The sequence below is a fragment of the Anastrepha obliqua genome, chromosome 4, assembly GCF_027943255.1.
Source record: "Anastrepha obliqua isolate idAnaObli1 chromosome 4, idAnaObli1_1.0, whole genome shotgun sequence".
NCBI classification, from domain to species: Eukaryota; Metazoa; Arthropoda; class Insecta; order Diptera; family Tephritidae; genus Anastrepha; species Anastrepha obliqua.
The window spans coordinates 9,362,527-9,380,135 of NC_072895.1; the positions used below are offsets into that span (position 1 = coordinate 9,362,527).

The 17,609-nt window shown below is 42.9% G+C and overlaps 1 protein-coding gene across 1 annotated transcript; it reads right to left on the reverse strand.

The window, feature by feature from the left end:
* Positions 1 to 5,293: 5,293 nt before the first annotated feature.
* LOC129244741 (dymeclin) lies at positions 5,294 to 10,598 on the reverse strand. The gene is made up of 7 exons (XM_054882550.1): positions 10,122 to 10,598; positions 9,595 to 10,029; positions 9,426 to 9,530; positions 8,733 to 9,363; positions 8,167 to 8,664; positions 7,955 to 8,077; positions 5,294 to 5,755 (listed from the first exon to the last, which is right to left on the reverse strand). The coding sequence occupies exons 1-7, from the start codon at positions 10,262 to 10,264 to the stop codon at positions 5,606 to 5,608; spliced, it is 2,085 nt and encodes a 694-aa protein (XP_054738525.1). The 5' UTR covers positions 10,265 to 10,598; the 3' UTR covers positions 5,294 to 5,605.
* Between the last annotated feature and the right edge of the window lie 7,011 nt (positions 10,599 to 17,609).

Below are 17,609 nucleotides of genomic sequence, written 5' to 3' on the forward strand. Positions count from 1 at the left end.
GCACGATTGAAGTGAAACTTCTTTTATCAACAAATCAATAATTTAACTATTATTTCAATATAATGCATGCAGAAGTCATGGAAAGCATGGAATGGAATTTTATTAAACAGAATTATTTATTTATTTTAATATAAAAAGAAATGAATTTATTGTACTCAATTACATTTGGTTCTCGGCATTGTCATTATCATTATTGGATTCGTTTTCCAAAAATGAAACAAGGGCTTTATGGTAACTGAAATACGTAAAAAATGATCTACATTCTAATCTATCAAGGTATCGATGAAATACTGCATCAATGGTAGTTCCGCATCTTGTTGTTGGTACTACAAATTATCACTTATCGTACAACCGGAGGATTCACTGTCACGGTGTTCAACAGTAGCTCTTAATTTTTTACGCTCCAAATACTCACGTTGCCGTTCAGCACCTGTTTTCGGTTTCCGTTTTTGTTGATTTGATGCCATATTTAACAGAAATCAATCAACAAAACAAAATATGTTTGTAAGATTTGCTCAAAACTACACACACACTCTATGACGCGTCTCGCGTTACTAATAATATTGTGTTTGGGATAACTGTCAACTGTTTCCACCGAAATGCGTTCGCAAAGTGTATGGTCTTTGGTATGGTAAACAGATTTATGATACATTATTTTGCGGCGACAGCACAGCGCGATAGCCCAGCGGCTAGCAATGTGGGCTTCCGATCCGAAATCCTTGGTTCGAATCACAAGAAAATTTTTTTTTTTTTTTTTTATACATTTATTTCATTTTGTTTTATGATATGTTTATGAGCAGATTTTTTTCATGGCAGAAATACACTCGGAGGTTTGCCATTGCCTGCCGAGGGGCGACCGCTATTAGACAAATGTTTTCATTAATTTTGCTTTCACCGAGATTCGAACCAACGACCTCTCTGTGAATTCCGAATGGTGATCACGCACCAACCCACTCGGCTACGGCGGCCGTCAATCAAATGTCATATTTACAAATTACATTCGATAAGAATGCAATAATAAACGACCGCATTACATTCACGACGACACGCCACGCCAGTCTTTTAACAGATGGCGCTGGCATAGCGTGAGTTTTACGTAGTTTAGCGTAGTTTTACTCCTCACAGCGTTTCATCCACGCTACGCAACAGATGGCGCTGGCGTAGCGTCACAGTCGATGAAACGCTATGGTTTTACTCCTCACAGCGTTTCATCCTTCGAGACAAAAGAAGTTTCACTTCAAAAACCTCAAAACCTTGACAAATTTGCAGCCCGCCATTGGAAGGCCTGGATTGCATGTACTTGTTATTTGCATGATTTGCTGTGGATCGTGCCCTCGGTCGAGACAGGATATCTTGTTTGTCTAATACCACGAGCTTCACTCCAGGGTAGACTTAACCGATCTTCGCTATTGCTGCTTTATATAGCTCTACCGACCTTTCGTCGTCGCAGGCTATAATTTGAATTTGGCCTTGATACCAGCCAGCGTCAGTACATGATGGTGGTGGACCTGGATTGCCTAGTAGCACTTCCTACGTTACATTATTTAGAGCAGCCTGCGCCCATTTCCATTGGGCCCTGGGAATTCTTCCTGCGGGATCACCCTCATCCGGGATGCCAATGATGATGCGATTGCGGGCCACTTCTGCAAACGTTTTATTACGCCTCGATTTTTCGGTCTTTTTGCTGACGGTTTTACCTCTTCAATGGACCTCTGTCTCTTGGTGGCAACTGACGATGTGGTTGGCCTTTCGAGGGTGAAGTTAGGTAGTACCTTCTTCGCTCTTCACTCTATCGACTCGCTTACCTCCTTCGTCAGCTCCTCCGTTGTTGGTGGTGTTTCGTGCAGTCTTTTAAGTATCTTGACGGCATTACGCCTCTCCAAGTACCCTGCTTTGATTGGATTAGTGATCCTTACTGTCGGCCATCTTCCGGCGAGAGCACTGGCCTCGGTGCTACCTGTGGCAGTATCTTCCCCAGCTCTTCGCATAGCCACAGGATATCGACTATTTGGTTTGGTTCCGACGACTGTCACAGGAGGTGCCGATGTACTGGAGCTAGGCTTAACCTCAGTCCCAGAGCCAGCGCTTGCCGCCGGTCCACTCTGACTAAGTTTGACTTCAGTCATCGCGGTGGCAGATTGAGGGCTCGTTTCTCGGAGGTTGCTGCCTCTTCTAGTTTGTTTGTTTGTCTTAGTTTTTGTTTTTTGTTATTCTTTAGGTTCATAGTTGGTTCCACGAGTGTCGGAGAAGAGATGTCCACCTGTGCATAGCTCCGAACTAAACAGGCAAGGCTAGTTATTACGGAGTGCGCCAGGTATCCGTAAGCTCACGTTAACGACTGGGCTATATTTGAAAAAGGACCCCCAGCCAGGCTAATCCTCGGCACGGGTCGCATGACAACTTAATCCGGCCCTTCACCTCACACCATAGTAAAACTACATTTACAAATGCTGTACTATTAAGAGTAACTCAACCAGACTTAACTTCACCTTCAATCCCATCTGCAGAAGTTGTGGAGCGGAAAGGGTGAAAGAAAGTCTCTTCCAATATCTATGCGAATGTCTAGGTCTAGCAATACTTCGCTCTATCGGCAAGCCCTTCTTACAGTAAATCAATGAAATCTCAGACGTAGAGATAAAAAGTTTGCCGTTATGCCTAGATCTAACGCAATGGATCTGACTTACAAAAAAAAGACATCATCTCACGCGAACAGTGCTGGTAAAACGGCGCTAGTCGCAAATTACGAATATTTCAGGGGGAATAATCAAACACTACAACAACAATAACACTTCTGTTAGGTTTTTGTTTATTTGTTTGTTAAGTGATTGTCGACTTCGTCAAGCTCATCTAGGGGTAGGCCCAGGAAACATGCTGTTTCGACGGGGTGGGTCCGGGGTGTTAGATGAGTCGGTTTTAGGGGACATGTGAGAAGGTGGTTAGTATCGTGCGGATGCTTTCACATGCCGGTCATATGTTTGGTATGTCGGGGTCGATTCTGGATTGGTAGGAGTTGAACGTGCTACAATATTCAGAACGTAATTGTGACAGTGTTACACGGGTCTCACGAAAAAGCTGTAGCTCTTCATCTGCTGTAGGTGGTGGTTGGATTACGGCATTCACAGGACGGGAGCTTAAGAAGGTGGTAACGGCCTCCCGGTGAATGTCGTTTATTGACTGTCTAAACACTGTCAGGTCCAGTAGATTGCGGTCAGTTTTGTCCTGGATTTCGTCAGCGTAGTCTAAGTGGGGGATTCGTCGATCACAGTGCTGAATGTCGAATCGGCTATTTGCTCTGCCAATTGCTGCCCCACCGATCGTTTGGCAGGCTTGAATGCCAAAGATCGTGATACGCATTGAAGTCACCTACAACCAATCGGTTTTCACCTCTGATGAGCGCACCTATATCAGGGTGATATCTGCCGCGCAGCAGGTGGCAGGGGGTATTATATAAACGTTTAAAATTTCGAGCTCGGATTCGCCTGTCCGGACAGCTATGCCTTGACATTCTAAGGTGCTGTCCCTGCGGTCGATCCCTTCATCAATGAGACTATACTGCACTGTGTGGTGGGCTATAAACGCTAGGCCACTGTGTTGTTCCGATAGTCTGCTTACCGTAGAGGTATGGTCTGCTTACCGTAGAGGTGGTGGCGGTTGGTAGTGCCGGCCTATCAGGGGGGGTAGTAGCCGTAGAGGCATTTGACGCCTGCTGGCGGGAGCAACACGAGGCCACATACCGTGTGGACCACTCCCTATGCGACTTAAGGCCTGAACAGGTCTTAAGGTGGCTCCACCCGTTGGACTTGTTACACCTAACCGAGGTGGAGTTCGGGTGAAACCGTTTGTGGCAGACGCAGCAGTAGAATACTTCTGGTCCAGGGTTGGATTCGATTCCAGCCCTGAGGAGACATATTTGGAGCAAGGTTGCTGCGAGGAGTTTCTCCTGTGACGTAAGGGGTGGGGTGATATACTGTTCACTAGACAGGGCTAGTTTACTGGGGCGGCAGCTCTTGGTCAGGAAAAACCCGAGTCATTCCGGTAACGTAGAACCGGCTGCCTCGGGTGTTTGGCTGTTAGGTGTTTGACTGAGCTTCTCCTCCTATTTGTGGCGCGCGTCCTGATGTTGTTCAACAAATGGAGGGACCTACAGTTTAAAGCCGACTACGCACGACAAATGTTTTTTTAGGAGCTTTTTCATGGCACAAATACACTGGGATGTTTGCCATTGCCTGCCGAGACAGTACCAATAAATAAGTAACAATTCAGTATATGGTTTCATTTGTATATAGCATCTGTTTTATTATCATTAATTATTATTTATTAATTTAAATTTAAATATAATATATGTCTTACGTTTTTTTTTTTTTTAATTTTAATTTACAATGCATTGCCATGCGTCCATTTCACCAAATAGCACACAACACAAACACTTTCCATTTTTATTTATTTGTTGTTTTGTTTTTGTATTTTTGGTTATACGTGAACATACATAAATAGTGCTATTATGGGTTATCTTCCTAACCTACGCACATATTACGTGTGTGTGTGTGTGTGTATGTATGCATTTAACATTCATTGCCGGTCTGGTGTAGAGTAAAATGTTACCAATTTAGTTTTCATCCATTTATGTTCTCTTTAAATTTATTTATATTGTGTATATATAATCTATAATCTATAATTTTCAACATACATAGAATGTAAATATCAAGTTTCAATGTATATATCTTCTATATATTTTACTTTTTAATCCTTTAGATTTTTTGCTCGAAAAACCAAATGCTCTAAACTCCTGCCACTGGACTGCAATTAGTTGCGAATTATTTTCGTTACTTTAGTTGAATTTGTCACAAAATTGCTGCGCCACGCAGTTCTTCAGATATTTGTGTATGCAGAAATTGTTGTTTTTGCTTTATTTGCACTTTAAAATTTCAAATGTACAATTTTATTGCTGATGGCCGATACAGTTGCGTAATTTCATCTGAATATTGAAATTGCTTAGAATTCTTTTATTTAATAAATTATTTAAATTTTTTTTGAATTTAGATGCACGTAGTAATTCCCAAATGGATTTGCCAATGATCGTAGAACGCGCCAAAACCGATAATTTTATGAATAAGTAGTAATTGTCGCACAGATACAAAAGCAATTGCAGGTTATCGCCTAGATTGCGCGCACATCCAAATTGTATTTTTTCATTCATTGAGTCGATATCATTTTGTACAGGCATAAAAGGGGAAACGAGTGCAAGCTTTAAGTTAATAAAATAACTAGCAACATTCATAATAAAAATACATACTTAAAAGTAAATTATTTTATTTTCTACTGTACCCGAGGAAATAGTTTTTCCTACATTCTTCTTTCTTCAAGAAAAAGTGTAGCGTCAATGTTTGTAGTTCAACGCTTAAGAAACTAGCACAAAAGAAAATTGGATAGGTCGACTTATGCTAAACTAACTCCACGCTAAGCTGATGCATGACCATTTTTACAAAACCACCAGCGTCAGCATTATTACCAGTTGCATCTCACTGCTACAAAACTCTGTCAGACAGTCAGTGTTTTGTATGTGTTGTTGTCGCTAAGCATACTTTTCATCTACTGCCATATTGTATTAGCATTGTATGTCTGTGGTCACACCTTTGATACTCTCCGAGCTAAAGTGTACGCAGCCGTATTTGCATACTAAAGTCCATACGTAAGGAATGAAAAATTCTTCAGGCGCATCCTCTTCAACATATTTGAATTTCAGGTCGGGAAATTTCTGTAAAGTACATAAAAATATTGCAATACATAAAGCTAGAGTATTTATTGAAATAAAATACAGTAAAATAAATTGGCCGAAAGCCCTAGTAGCCAGTGTGAAGATGAGTTCCAAAATAAACAAGACTGAGCTAAACTAGCAACGACAGTAGCTTTTTTCTTATAGGTTAGGTTAGGTTTGGCAGCCGCATCGCACATAGAGACAGCGATGCCGCTTAGACCACGAAATGGGTCCGTTGTGAGCCGCTGTTGCTGGGCTACATTTCCCTTTCCATATTGAACTATACTGAGTTTTGACAAAACGTAGAATGGTTTGTTCTGATAACTTCGAGTTTATTTATTCAAAATAGTCTCCTCCGGCCTTGATACACTGTTTTGCGCGATCTAAAAGCTTTTCGAAAGAATGTTTCAGGTTGTTGTTGTTGTTGTTGTTGTTGTAGCAGCATAAACATTCCCCATATTTCCATACGGGGAATGCTGCTGGAGTGACAGTCCTTAGCCGGATATAAATCCGGATCGTTTCGATAACGTAAAACCGACAGTCGTGGTCATTGACCACAATGTCCTGCAGCATGTCGGTACAAGCCTTTTGGATGGTCTCTACGGACGCAAAACGTTTTCCTTTCAAGGCCAAATGCAATTTTCCGAATAGGTGGAAGTCACGGGGAGTCATATCAGCCAAATACGGTGAGTATATATATATATATATACATATACATATATAATTGGCGCATACGCCCTTTTTGGGTGTTTGGCCGAGCTCCTCCTCCTATTTGTGGTGTGCGTTTTGATGTTGTTCCACAAATGGAGGTACCTACAGTTTCAAGCCGACTCCGAACGGCAGATATTTTTTATGAGCAGCTGTTTCATGGCTGAAATACACTCGGAGGTTTGCCATTGCCTGCCGAGGGGCGACCGCTATTAGAAAAAACTTGTTCTTAATTTTTTAATCTTTCACCGAAATTCGAACCGACGTTCACTCTCTGAATTCCCATTCGGCCACGGCGGCCGCCCAAGTGTGATGGTTAAAATGCGATTTCAGTCACAAGAGTGGATCGATGAGATGGTGCATTATCATGCAAAAAACGCCAGCGACGATTGCGATGCAACAAACGCCAAGATAGAAAATTGCATTAACGGTTTGGTCCGTTGGCACGAACTCCTTGTGCGCAATTCCCTTGGAATCGTAAAAACAAATGAGCATCGACTTGATTTTTGACTTCTCCAAACGCGCTGTTTTGGATGGTAGCTCGTCTGGGGCCGTCCATTCGGCAATTTGACGCTTTGTTTCAGGTTCATGTTGGAAACACCACGTTTCATCACCAGTTACAATATTGTAAAGGATGTTCGCGTCTTTTCTCGTCTCTTTAATGAGGTCTTTCGAATGTTGAATTCTGAGCAATTTTTTGTCCTCAGTTAACTTGAGCGGAATGAAACGTGCATAGGCCTTTCGTAAGCCCAAATGATCAGTTAAAATGCGATAAATCGATGTTTTGGAGACGATCAACTCCGATTCCATGCATTTCAACGATGATTTCGAATCATTTTTGCTGAATCTGATTACTGATTTTGGTCGGCCCGTATGTTCATTGTCATTTATGTCCTCGTAACCATCTCTGAAACGTGTAAACCACTCACGAACTCTGACACGAGATAGAGAATCACCGCAAAGGCGAATCTATTAATTTGGAATTGGTAAATCAGCTGAGTTTTTTTTCCGCCGTGTCCATATGGCTGTCAGCTCAGAACGAATCAAAGCGAATTCGTTTATTGTTTTCTAGTTTCTCAATACTTTGCTTTGACAATCAAACATACAGAACATTGTTGTTGGTCTGGTGCCACCACCTTCAATGAATGTGCCTTGATCATCGCTACATATATACTTTTTTCATCAATTCAAATGTTTCGGTAAAACGTTTTACGTTTTATTAAACAAAATTTGATATTAACTCTTCGTTCGAAACTCCCTTTGGTATCGGTGACACAAACATATTGACACTTTAGACGCAATAACTTCGCTTCCACTGAACCGAATGTCATCAAGCTTTCACTGGCAGTCAGCTAGGGATGTAAATTCCAAATCACTAACTCATTAGAAAGGTCACGCCTTCAAAAACATTTTTATGACGCCAGTCTTGTTCATTTTGGACTTCCCCTTGTATATCCCCTACAAATAATTATAATAAAATGAATGTTTTACCCTCAGACGGTCGCTCGACCACTGACTGGCTCCTTTTGATATCACCTCAAACACCTCATTGACGCTGAGCTCACCACGTTGGTCCTGCACTCGTTGTAGACGTGACGAAAAGAAACCAACAACCTAAGAAGTGTTCAAAATATTTAGCTTTACATGCAACAAGTGCTGAAACATAACAAAATATCGCATTGTCGCATTTCTTATTCGCATACCATATCGATGTTCTGTATTATATCTTGAAACGCATGATGACTACGGAAGCTTTCGAAAACACTTCGTTTATACAGCAATGTATAGACCAGGTTCGGACAATAAACCAACTGATTGGAGAGACAAGAGTTAAGTATTTCCAATACCATCCGTAACACCTCCTCCAACACTGTGAGATCTTGCAGCATATCTTCGGGCGTTGTGGTCACGTTCACGAAAACTCCATTATTTACCGGCTCCTTCAGTTGCGCATCGAGGCGTGTATGCTTTCGCGCTAAAGTCTCGAAAAGCGATATCAATCGTTGCGCCACATACGGATGTAATGCACGAAATTGTCCCGACATATTCGCCAACGCCGCCAGACAGTTGGTATGCAAATATTTATCGCGCATCTTCAACATATTATATTGTATAGTACGTATGACAACCAGGATAAGAAGACCGCCCAGCGATATTTCCGATATGGTGCGCTCTGTGTACCAATGAATATTTTTCAGCATCTAAAACAAAGCAAAGTAGTAGAAGTTTATTAGTTTAAATCGAGTTGGCGCACACGAAGTACACTCACAATATTATGCACATTTTTGTTGAATCCGTCATCCTCGCTCAGGATTAGCAGCACAATCAGCGACATGTAGATGTGATGCGAAGTGCTATCGGGTGCGTGATACAAGGTCTGCAATATTGGTATAACCAAGTCCTCCAGATCATTTTGTGCCATTACAAAGCGGTAGAAGCGTTCATTTCGATGTAGCAAGAGGTAAAGCAACAGTGTTGCCTGGTCGATAGTCACAATGCGACACAATGTCTCATAAACGGAGGAGAAGTCGATCTGGAAGCTGGCGCTCTCTTTTGGTGAGTCTTTCGAGTCGGCACAACCAAATAGGCTGGCGCGGTATGGGTTATCCTTAGTGGTGCAGTGATTTGTCAATATGAGAATGAGCAGAAGACTTTGATTGGCAAGTGGGTAGTGATCACGAAATTGTTGTGAAAGCTCAGCGCCTGTAGCGCCAGTTGCTTTTAGAACATCCTGTTGTTTGCGGAAGGTGAAAATGGAAAGCAATGACTCGGCTATGCCAAAAACGAACGAACCGGATGACGAAGAGCCGAACATATTGTGTGGTACTTCAACCATGCGCGCAACAAAATGTAGCAGCGCAGACACGAGCACATTTGCATGCTGACATTTAAAAATAGTTCTAGTAAAGGAAATAAACAAAATTATAGTAACGCTTTAATTAAAAGGCCATTACGCATTTACCTAAAAATTATCGATTTCTCTGTGGGTTGTTCGGTGAATAGGTGTACGGAGAGCAGAGTAATGAAGGTATTCACCGCCTCCAAATGCAAGTGATATGTGAATTCCCTGGAAAAGCGTGAAAGCAGATATTTGAAATATTTATGGCAAACTATTTCCGACGCCCTCTTACTTGACTGGAATCACTACAATCAGATTTACAAGCGCATCGATGAATGACTCAAACTTTGCGCCATCCACCACCAGTACTGTCTTGGCGTGTGCAACACCAGCAGCCCCATCCTCGACGGCCTCGACAGCAATAGGCAGCGCTGTCTCGCCTTCTGCACGCAAAAACTCCTCATTAGGTATCGCTTCGAAATGTTGCAACAGTTGGAACTCAGACCCAGTTTCAATGATATACTTAATTAACGAACGTATAATGAAGAGTGCATTGAAGGTATGCCATATGTGCAGGTTACTCTCTTTATCTGATAGAGATAGCAACTCGGCTGCTTTTTCCAGAAAAACCGATATCAGTGAACCAAAGTTGCCCGTCATAAGATTGTTGCTGATGAACGACTGGCAAAGTGTCTCCAGACGCGAGTCCAAACTTAACTGGTCTTGACTGCAAAACAAAAGAAAACGTGTTTGATTCGAGTGTAAGTGTGGTACGAGGTGGAGTGCACACGTCAGCTTTTCATTCAACCGCTGACTTACCTATCCTCCGGCATTGTGATGTGATAGTTCAACAGTCCATTCCAGTACGAGGTGTCCTCGTGTGGAATATGTGCACGTCCAACAAAACGACGCAATAGTTCATTCTCGGAGAGATTAGCTTGCCTGCTGACGTTGATCCCCATGGTTTTGTTTGTTTTACGCACAGAGCAGAAATGCTGTCAACGTCGACGTTGTCGTTGTTGATCTATTTTCGCAGTCGCTCTCGCCGTCACCCTAAAACGCTAACGTCAAAGTCAACGTCGCCAACAGCCACTTGCAATGCAAACGCAATATTCTTGCAATTCTCACGAATTTCCACTGCTATTCACCCTCGAGCGTTTACTGGGACATTTGTCTGTTTGCTCTGCGTCGAGAATTTGTGTTTTACACAGAAATTTTCGAATTTTTCACACTATTTTTGTACCTATTTTGACTTGTCGGCGAATTTCAGAACAACTGATGAGTCGATTGATGAACTGTGGTACCAGATGGCAATAATTTCAAACAATTATGTAAATAGCGTATAAAAGCATTGTAGTCTGATTAAATTAATCGCTACAGTATATTTATTGAAACAAAGAAGAATATTTATTAAAACAAAGAAGTTTATTTATACCAGCTAATCAATCAACAATCTTTATTCGCCTAATGAAATTATTGAAGTGGGCGAAAAATTTAGTCTGGCCACACTTCTCATAGAAAATAAATCGCTCTGGAGGACAAAGAAAATCAGTCACTTCATTCCATATGGAGATAAGAAAATTTAACGCGAGGTAGATTACGATGGTTCGAACATTTGCTGAGCTGTGGAACGAACTTGTGGAACAAGAATCATCTGTTCGTGTGGGCTGTGCAAAAGGAAACGGAAATTACACATCAAGTTGGACAAATTGAATTGACTGCAGGTGTACCATATTTGAAATATTATTATTATTTATACGGGATATATACAATATACCCCTAATTTAATTAGCACACTGGCTACTAGGGACTTCAGCGTTATTTGAAATAAATTGAAATTATTGCACGTTACCCCAGACAATATAATCACAACTATTTCCTTTCTGAAAATGTGGTAAAGCAGTTTGGAAGCAATGGTGAAATTGTTGATAAAAAACTCGGAGCTATTCCGTGGCAGCCATAATTTATTCTACAGGGCTGTTGTCAGCTTATTTGTGGATCTTTTCTAATTGATTGACGGAATTTTAAACAAATTCAAATATGGAACAGGCAGGAAAATGTAAGGCGTTTCTAGTGAACTGCTTACAGCTCAATAGGAATTGCAGGAATTGCAGCTCCATCCTGAGTTTAATAAGGGGAACTGGGTCTAGATGAGGTACTGTGATGAGTAGAGGGCACAAAAGGCCAGGAGGTCGAAGTGCAACCTCATAAAGAATCTAATCTAATCTAAGTTGGGGTGTCACGTCTTTAGAGATTCGGCAGCGTTTATCAACCACAAAAGAAACTTGCGTCCAGTCTCTCCACTTATGACATATGGAGGTTATACGTCGCTGATAGTCTCCATTACTTGCGTTATGAAGCAGGTGGTAATCGAAAGTGTCCGTTTGTATACTGCAGCTATCTGGGTCACGAGTGTCAAATATGATTGACGTACGACACCATTCGCAAAAAATATAAATCTTCCGATAGGATGATTAATTTTGTGCCGTCTTGTATGTTAGTTAAGTCTACTCTTGATCAGTACGCGTTTAACCCGTAAAAAATGTAGGTGTGACGGCATTACAACGTTTCACGAGCCCTCGAGAAAATTCTTCTAATAACTAAAATACTGTCACTCCAACAGCACTTTTCAAAAATGTATGGAGTTAGTTTACTAGGTTGTTCAATAAGTTTTGCGGTTCGGTAAGAAAAACACAATTTTATCGATTGAATGAAATACACTTTATTATTCAGTATAGTCTCCCTGAACTTGAATACACTTGTTCCGACGAGCTTCCAACTTATGAATTCCGTCCCTGAAGTGAGCATCTGCAAGGGCTGCAAAATACGCTTTTACAGTTGTTATGACCTTATCATTTGATGAAACACGCTTTCCATGCATACATTTTTTAACGTTCGGAAAGAGATGGAAATCGCTAAGGACCAAATCTGGTGAATCCGGTGGATGCTCCAACAATTCGAACTTTTATTCATGAATTTTAGTCATTGTCAAAATGCTCTTGTGACACAGTACACTGTCCGGATGAAAAAGAAACTTTACAACCGGGCCTTTTTTCACAAATTTGTTCCTTCAGTTGGTCTAAAAGATTACAATAATATTCCGAATTCATTATTTTACCAGTTTACCAAGTAATCCACAAACAAAACTCCTTTCGCATCGCAAACAAAAACGGATGCGAACACCTTGTGACCGATTTCTGGACACGAACTCATTTCGGAACCAAAGAACCAAATTCACACCCCTCTTTAGCCCCTTGTTTTGATTTAGAATCATGGTGATAGACCTAAGCCTCTTCCATAGTGATGGATCGACACACAAAATCAACTTTATCCTTTGAAAACGCTCTAGTTGTTGTTGAGCAAGTCGCATTCAAATGTGTTTGATCCCCCATTGTGCACACAGCTTTCTGAAACTAAATACTACAGTCAAAATATTACTGCACTGCCCAATGAGATGCATAGAGCTACTACTAAAAAATCTCTTTCCGTCACTCGACGATTTTCCAATACGATATCCTGTACTTTTTCTACGATTTCTGGTGTTGTTGCTGTTGCTGTTTTTGGACATCCTTGACGTGGATCGTCTTCATAGCTTGTACGACTATATTTAAATTCTTCTTCTTAGCTTCAATCCGTGGTGGACCATAGCTTCATGCTTCATTCAACGTCACCTAACCACGTCTTTCGTGTTCGCCCTCTTTTTCTTCATCTAATGGGAGTTAAAAAAAAAACTTTCCTAGCATTTCGCACTTTCAGCATTCATCCGATTCATCTAATCCGTTGGGCTTTGATAAAACGTATTACAGTTTGTGTTTGAAGAATTTCTTAGATTTCATGTTTGTAGCGAATGCGGTGAGTGTCGTCTACTGTTTGAATCGAACCATATATTTTCCTTATTCCCATTCGCGGGACCATATATTTTCCTTATAACGCGCCTTTCGAAGCACATCAATTGATGAATATCATCAGTTTCCAGCCTCCATATTTCTACGCCAAATGTAAGGACGGGCCGTGTCAGTGTTTTGTACATTCTATTTTCTGTGCTCTGGACAAATCTTTCGATTTAAATATTGGGTTGTTCGGAAAGTACGAGATTACTTTCCCGACAGAGGATTTTTTTCACAGCTAACTTCACACTTAAGTCGCATTGACATTATATGTTTCGACAGCTGATATTGCAAGGCTTGTCTGTGAATAAGTTCAATTGATTTTACGTAGTAGTTTTTGGTCGGTGCCCTTTTAAATATGGAGAGCAACAAGCAGCCTTTTCGTCATATTTTACTTTTTTACTATAGAAAATATAGTAAAAATGCTGTTCAAGCCGGAAAGAAATTAACCGAATCCTAGACGCGGATGGTCGAAGTTTGTGATTGCATCTGCTTACTTTCCTTACGATGCTCTGGCTACCACCCGGGAAGGCCACTAGTCTCGTGAGGTTCTGTGAGCGGCGCAGTCTGGGCCTCATCCTATGTTGCGATGCTAATGCCCAGCATACAATCTGGGGCAGCAGCAAGTGCAATGGACGGGGCTCTCGACTATTCGAATTTATCGCGTCCTCCTGCCTAGACATACAAAACAAGGGCTCACAGCCAACGTTTGTAACGTCTAGAAGACAGAAGGTGATTGATCTAACCCTATCAAACTCAAAACTTGGGTGGTCAATCAAGAACTGGAGAGTCCTTGCCGAAGATTCGTGCTCGGACCACAGGTACATTGAGTTTCAGTGTGGCGAGGAGGCACATATGCCATTGCCCTCTAGAAACCCAAGAAAAACAGACTGGCAGAAGTTTAGGGAGGCGTTGCGGGACCTTGACGTTGCGCCACCAAGACTTCGAAAAGAACAGGCCATTGAGGCGGCTGTTGAGAAACTTAACGCTGCCCTAACCGACTGTTTTGAGTCAGCCTGTCCAACTCGACCTCTCCCGAGCCGGACTCCCGTTCCGTGGTGGAACCAAGAGCTCCAGATGTTGAGGCGTGAGTCGAGAAAACTTCTAAACCGGGCCCTCAAGACTAACCTTGCAGAGGACTGGGAGCGATACCGTGATGTTCAGAAGAACTACAAGAGGCTTATTCGGGAATCGAAAAAAGCCTCATATAGGGAATTCTGCAGCGGTATTGAATCTCTGAGTGACACGGCGAAGTTGGTTAGGATCCTGAAAAGGGACCCAACGGCAAAGCTGGGATCACTTAGGAAATCTGATGGCCCCTTCACGGAGCGGAAAAGTGAGACACTCAGCTTGCTGATGGAGTCTCACTTTCCTGGTAATCAGATAAGCATCAGCCGGCAACAGCCCTTATTGATAGAGGCAGTTGTCAGAGCTGCTACACCTTCTTGGCATGACTGGTTCGTTGCCAGATCTGTGGTGAATGAGGCCGCCATTCGATTTGCCATCAAATCTTTTGGCGACTACAAGTCGCCCGGACCAGATGGCATATTTCCTGCCATGCTGAAGGAGGGTGCAGAGTTCGTGACAGCAGCCCTGAAGAAAATCTTCTCGGCATGCCTGGCACTGGCTTACATACCACGCTCTTGGAGGATGGTGAGGGTCGCTTTCATCCCAAAGGTTGGAAAAGACGACTACACCAGCCCCAAAAGCTTTAGACCAATCAGCATGACCTCTTTCATGCTGAAAAGTCTCGAACGACTGGTGGAACTGCGCATACGTCAGAAGTCGCTGAAGGCTCACCCTCTGTCTCTATTTCAGCATGCCTATCAGAGTGGAAAATCCTGCGAGTCGGCACTGCAAAACCTTGTTGCTAGGATAGAGCTGGCCATCGACAGGAGGGACTACGCTATGGGTATCTTTTTAGACATAGAGGGGGCGTTTGATAATGCCACTTTTGATAGTATGTGTAACTCTGCTAGTAGGCACGGCGTAGACCGGGTGCTAGTAAATTGGATTCGTTCGATGCTGGCCCAAAGAATCGTTTCGGTGCGAGCAGAGGAAGATCTGCTGGTGTCATCTGGGGTTAACAGAGGCTGCCCCCAAGGCGGCGTGCTGTCTCCGTTACTCTGGTGCATGGTAATCGATCCTCTACTCACCACCTTAAGCGATTCGGGAGTCTACGAACAAGCATATGCGGACGACGTTGCTTGTTTAGTAACAGGCTCTTCGCTTATGAACATCTGCAGGAAAGTGCAGAAAACTCTGGATCGGATTGACACTTGGTGCTGTGCGAACGGGCTGTCGGCAAATCCCGCCAAGACTGGTATTGTCCTCTTTACCAGAAGGAGGAAGCTTGACGGAATAGTTCTGCCAAAGCTAAAAGGAGTCACAATCCAGCTATCCAAGGAAATTAAATATCTAGGAGTAATCCTCGATAGTAAGCTCCTATGGAAATCACACGTTGAGACAAAGGCATCCAAAGCGCTGACAGCCTTCTGGCAGTGCAAAGGTGTCTTTGGGAAAACGTGGGGTCTCTCTCCTAGCAAGGTCCTATGGATCTACACAGCTATGATAAGACCCATTATCACCTATGCATCAGTGGTCTGGATGAGTAGACTATCCCTAGTGGGAGTCAGGAGGACCTTATCGAGACTACAACGCACTGTGGCCATCTGTTGCACCGGAGCTTTTCCGACTACTTCAGGCCCGGCACTAGATGCTCTGATTGGTTTACCACCACTTGATGCTTTCATCCGAGGAGAGACCCTGAAGGCCATCTGCAGACTGAAACACAGTGGGAACTGGTACGGCCCTTGTCCAGCATTGGAACACAGAGAAGGCATGGACATCGATCCAACGATTCTCTCCATGCCCCTTGACTCAATGCCATCAAGAGTCGTACTTGAAAAGAGATACAGTGTAGTGTTACCAGAGGCTCAGTTGTGGGGAGACTCAGAAAATGAGCCCGACAAACACTGTTTTCGCATTTTTACGGATGGCTCCAGGACCGAGCATGGCTCCGGCTCTGGGGTCTACGTGGAATCCAGCGGGACAAAACTGCACTTTGCTCTTGGAATGCATGCATCTGTGTTTCAAGCGGAGGTGTATGCAGTTCAAGAAGCGATGAACTTTGTTGTGGAAAAACGATGGAGAGGCAGATCTATATGTGTCTGCAGCGACAGCCAAGCAGCGCTTATGGCCTTAGACAGCCCTCAAACCACATCAGGGGTAGTGAAGTCCTGTAAATCCAGGCTGAACTATGTCGGCAGGCATAACAGCCTGATGCTAACATGGGTCCCGGGACACGTGGGTATCGCGGGTAACGAGACCTCTGACTCCTTAGCTAAGATGGGCTCTGAAGCCAACTTCTTTGGCCCAGAGCCCGCTTTGCCACTCCCCTCTGCGGCCATCACGGCCACGGTTAGCAAATGGGTAACTACTACCCACAAGCGAGCTTGGCAGGCTGAGAGAGGCTGCAGATGGACAAAACTGATGTTACCTGTCATGTCCGATCAACTGTCGCAAACCCTTCTGTCATTAAGCAGAGGGGAGTGCAGACGGCTGGTTGGACTAATGACGGGCCACTTTCTGTGGGCAAAGCACATGGAAAGGTTGGGCATCTCAGACAGTGTACTCTGCCCAGCCTGTGAAGAGGAGGATGAGACGGCGGACCACTTCCTGTGTGTCTGCCCCGCCTTCGCCCGAATCAGGTTTGAGGTCTTTGGCACTGATGTGTTAAGAAGCGACCATCTTGGCTCCTTGGCACCACAAGATCTACTCAGATTTCTTCGGAGATCGGGTAGATTTAAAGAAAATTAAAAGGGAATCCAAGTGTAGTACAATGGACTCAATTAATGTCTGAGTGCTGCACTTGCTAGTTGTCCCGACAAAAAAAAAAAAAAAAAAAAAAAAAAAATGGAGCAGATGTGTTGACAATACGCCGGTGGCAGAACTGGTTTACAAAATTTCGATCCGGCAATTTTGATGTCGAAGATGCACCCCGCTCTGGAAGGCCAGTTGAAGCTGATAAAGACGCGATAAAGGCATTAGTTGATGCAAACCGGCGAATAACAACACGTAAAATTGGTGAAGGGTTAAATTTATCGAATTCAACTGTTTATGACCACCTGAAAGGCCTGGGTTTAACCTCGAAGCTCGATTTGCAGTCTGGGGTGGCTTTCTGTAATTCGATATCGAGCAAAAACGATAGTCGAAGTATCGTTTTTGCTTTCTGTAACAAAAAATGTCGTAGCGTTACATCGAACGTTCGATAGATACAGCTCGACATCACTTTTGCTCTCGTTTTCATTTTCTCAGCTGTTTATTTCTTCAACTGAAATGTGAAATCGCATTGCTAAAACGAAAAATAAATTAATAATGAGTTACTTTATGTATATGATAACTTTAAGCTTAGTTTTTT